The sequence below is a fragment of the Halyomorpha halys genome, unplaced genomic scaffold, assembly GCF_000696795.3.
Source record: "Halyomorpha halys isolate HHAL.00 unplaced genomic scaffold, Hhal_1.1 Scaffold23.1, whole genome shotgun sequence".
Taxonomy (NCBI): Eukaryota; Metazoa; Arthropoda; class Insecta; order Hemiptera; family Pentatomidae; genus Halyomorpha; species Halyomorpha halys.
The window spans coordinates 1,198,804-1,203,399 of NW_027116062.1; the positions used below are offsets into that span (position 1 = coordinate 1,198,804).

Below are 4,596 nucleotides of genomic sequence, written 5' to 3' on the forward strand. Positions count from 1 at the left end.
AATTATTATTTTATTTTAAATTAATTTAAACAAATTTAGTCTATGAGGTTGTGTAAATTCCTTATGTTTATAGACAAGACTTATACTTCCTAAGGGAGAGGCTTTTAGTTCTGTAAAAATGTTTATAAAGCTATAATTTTTATTATTATTATTATTTTAAGGCATCATCAGGGTCATTATTGCCTTGATTTCCGAAATTTTTATTAGACTTTTAACAGCCCTTATTGTTTTAATTTCCGAATGTTATCGAATTTAAATGTATAACTATTGAAAAATGAGAACTTGTGATGAAATTTTATGGTAAAGTTTTTAGTTATTCAGAAATTCGAAAAATTTACCTACAGTTTATATCATATCCTGCAAAATTGAATGGACACCTGCTGGTAATTCATACAAAGATTTGATGAAGTCGTATGCTTGGTATTTGGTTAGGATTTTTTTTACAGTAAGTTTGGCATACAGGTGGAGAATCGTGAGCCATAAGGTAACCGTGGGTTAGGCCCGTATGACCAATTCGAAGGCGCGTAAAAATCACCTCCTCTTTGCGAGCATTTCTAGTGGATGATATCCAAGGGGAAACATCACTTCTGATTTCTCGTAATTTATTTTTAGTAACATTTTCCCATATTTGATGCCATTTCAATTTAATTCTCTGCTTAATGAGGGCAATGAAGTCATGAACAGGCACTCCGCGATGTGGAATCCCTTCAGAAATCGCGAAACCTTTGCTTTCTGATCTGCCAGTTCGTTACCGGCTATTCTGCAGTGCCCAGGGACCCAAGCGAAGAACACAGAAATACCGTTTCTGTTGGCAGACTTTATTGAATAATCGATCAGTAATTGACAGTAAAGCTGTCAATATTATTATCATTTATATCATTATAAAATACACATATCACTTTTTAAATAAATATATATTAATATAAATTCAAAAAATTATAATAAGAAATACACTTTGGTATAAATATTCAAAAGCTTCAGTTATAGAGAAAAAAACAAATATTTTAAATAGAGATTACGATTTTATCAAATTATTAAATCTATTTTTTATTCTTGGTGTGAAATTAGAAAATTCCATTTTGATATAATTTTAAAAGGTTCTATTTTATTTATTTATTTTAGTTCTTTGTAATCATATCAATTCTGATAAATTAAAAAATAAAATTCAATAATATTCACAATTCATTAGCACGAATACGTTAAAGCAAATGTGTTCTCCAGTTATTTTTAATATGTACGGATTTTTTAAAATATTGAATACAAATATTCCAATTGGACATGTTATAAATATAGGTTTGTTATAAATATATTTATAATTGAGGAAGTCACTAATTGAAAACTGAAGACCTAATCAAAGAGTGAAATAAATAAATTTAATTTAAAAGCTTAATTTTAAAGTTGAGTATATATAAAAGAAAAATACCTATATGTAGGTTTAGGTGGGATAAAATCAACTAAATAAATATTACTGATTGGAAAAGAAATTCCCATTAAAAGGAATCAATACACTATGTTATTTAAAATATTTAACATTTAAAGGGTATAAATAAAATTTTAGGAATCACATAAATACAGACATAGAAAATAACAACAGCAAAAGACATGAAAATTCTTTATTGGTAACTATATACAAGTCGTATATACAACAATACTGTTTATGATATTAACAAGACAAACAGGCACGATATAGTCGCGCAATATATATATATTTTAAATGTACAATAAAATACTGATTAAAAGGATATAGATACATAAAGTTTAAATATATTATAATAATATAGTAATAAAATTAAAAAGTTATAAACAAGTATTCATTCCTAGTCCATCACAAAATACACTAACAATAAATAATTCAATATATATTTCTCTACAATATGTGATATGTAATATTTACATATGAAAAAGCTAGTTACCTTTTGACTTTTCATTATTTTTGTTTTACTTTATGATTTTTTTGACCTAATTAATATCTAAAATAAAAACAGACGACAAGAGGATATACTAAAAAAAATAATGTTATAACTCAGTGGGTAGATGTATGGTGAAATTATTGGTAAAATATATGAAGAGGAAACGATGATTGTCAGTAGGCGGTTGACAAAACGTAAATGTGTGATAACATAAATTATAATGGGTGATGGGAAGATCGGGGCAGTCCAGGGTTTACTCTGCTGAGGCCTTGATCTGGCCGTTGGTCACTGGCGACATCTGTCCAGCAGATACTCCTCCGTTCGTGGTCTCCTAAAAGCATAACAAGGAATCGCTCAAGAATTTATTCTTTTTTTAAATTATTATTAATTCATTGACAATAGTATGATTGAAAATAGTATGACATAATAATAATAAGTATGGCAATTTGGAGAGACCAGGTTGGTATAAGGGGTAGGTTTGCCAACTGTTTTTTATTCTGCTATGGATCGCTACATCATCCATTTTATAGATAATTGTTTAAAAAAAAAATGTTCAGCTTGGTAAGTAATTTCCCCCCAGTTTTTTCCTTCTTTAAAATTTCATTGTAGTCTATAATTTCCATCCTGATTATTATAGATTAAAATTTCTTCAAGAGTATTCCTTTTCTGGATCTTGGCATCCATTTTTGTTCTGAAATCAGATTCAGGGCTGGCTCACCTACAGTATTTGGCAAAAAACATAAAATGTAATAGTTATTACTAAAGCGCAAGTAGCCAAATTTTAAGCCTGGCAAATGTAAAAAAAAAATTAATAAATAAAGTTCAGACGTTGTTCTTTTAGTCTCTGATAAAGTTGCTAATTTTATTTTTTAGGTTGTAGATTATTATCAATTTATGATATTCAGTACAAATTCTTGTTGGTTGTATACATTCGGATTTTCATGAGAAATTTTCAAACTGTGGTCCTGGATTTAGGGTTAGGATTGGTTTGTATGATTTAATTTTTTGACTTTGTGGTTCTCCTGAATAATTAGTACTTCATACGAATGTTTAAAAAAATATATATGTTAACATAGCCTCAATAGTATCATAATAAATATAGTATTCAAAGAGACGACAGACATTTGTATGAAATATCAAAAAATCGAGAACTAAAGCACACCAGCTCCGATCAGCTACTTCATGAGTTAATAGTTTTCTTGCAGTTACAGTGTAACAGAAAACAATTTTCTGCCCAGCCGTATTCGAAGTTGGGTTCTTGGAGTTAGTAGGGTCGCGCCTTACCCCGGGGGCTACCAGCCTCCCTTTTTATCTAATATGATGTAAATTAAAATTCTTAAGTATAAAAAAATTAACTTACAATGGTTAGTGCTCCTACAAGGCAGGAAGACTCGAGGTTGTCGTTGGCCAAGTCGTCGTCTGATCCCTGACCAATCATTTCTGCCTCTTCGCATTCCTGCGACAAGAAAGTAACAAAATATTTAAAAATAATACATTTCGAAATAAGTTTAAAAATGTAATAAGTTAATAATTTGGAAGATAAACCCATAAATAGGGGGAAATTATACTTAAAAATTCAAAGTAGTAATTAAATTTGAGGTAAATTACTGCATAAAGCTGCTTTTCTAGATTAATGGCACATCTGACAATATATATATGTATATTATTTTTTATTTGTATTCTATAGGCTTTACCGCAGACCAGGAGTGGTCAGCCCAAACGATCTCGCAGGCCACTTAACTCCGTGGACTGCATATGAAATATATACCCCCTATTAGATTTAAATGCACTATAAATAAACATTTGTTTGGATTGAAAGCTTGAAACATAATGAGTTATTATTATTTTGGCTTCTATTATTCTCACATGCGAACATAGATAAAGTAATAATAGTTATACTAAACGTACACTGTGAAGAAATATATAACTCTAAAAACGAAATATAAAAATATATGAAATTAAAAAATGTTCACTTAAGAGTTAAACCTGTTTGAGATGTATCAAGCCTAATTGCGCGCGTTCATCAGTTCGAAGGTTATAATTTAATTATTCTTCGAGCTCATTACTATAAATAAAATAAGCAATATCTATCTTATATTCCCGAGAATATTATTTTAAAATCAAAGTTAATTTTTTCTCATAATTTCGACAGTTAATTTTTGAATTTATAAAAGAAAAAATAATGTATTTTTTAATAAATTGGTTGTCACCTACTTTGGCCATTATAAAATAAATATATAATCAAAAAGTGTGATAATTCTCGTGGGCCAGAATAATGTTCGAGTAGGACCCTATGCAGGTTGGCTACCCCTGCCTTAGACTGTCGTTACTTTTTGAGTCTATTCAGGGACTGCAGCTGAGAATGAAACTCATGCCTATGTTCATGAGAGCCGTTTTCGAGCTTCGAGAAAAATAAGTTTGATACGCAACCATCTAAGTAACATCACGTATAAAAAAAAAAAAAAAATCTAAAAAAATACGAAAAATAAGAGTCAGTTTAATGATCTTGCCACGAATTTAATTACGTACAGCTTCACAGGTAGTGAGGAAACGCATAAACAGACAATTTCATTAACAACATAGTATATAAACTTACGATAAGTTTACGATTGACATATGTTACTAAAACCTAAACCAAGGAACAAGGGACCCAGAGTGGCTAATTCAGAGCTTAGTAAGTTAGATT

The 4,596-nt window shown here is 29.5% G+C and overlaps 1 protein-coding gene across 1 annotated transcript in view; it reads right to left on the bottom strand.

Annotated features, from left to right (window-relative positions):
- Window positions 1–1,599: 1,599 nt before the first annotated feature.
- The window catches only part of LOC106682328 (RNA-binding protein Raly), a gene marked incomplete at its 5' end in the record, with an annotated part of 423,435 nt that continues 420,438 nt past the window's right edge, over window positions 1,600–4,596 (bottom strand). The window contains 2 exon segments of the mRNA XM_067052969.1: window positions 1,600–2,241; window positions 3,271–3,366. Of these exon segments, the coding sequence (XP_066909070.1) occupies window positions 2,164–2,241; window positions 3,271–3,366 (174 nt within the window).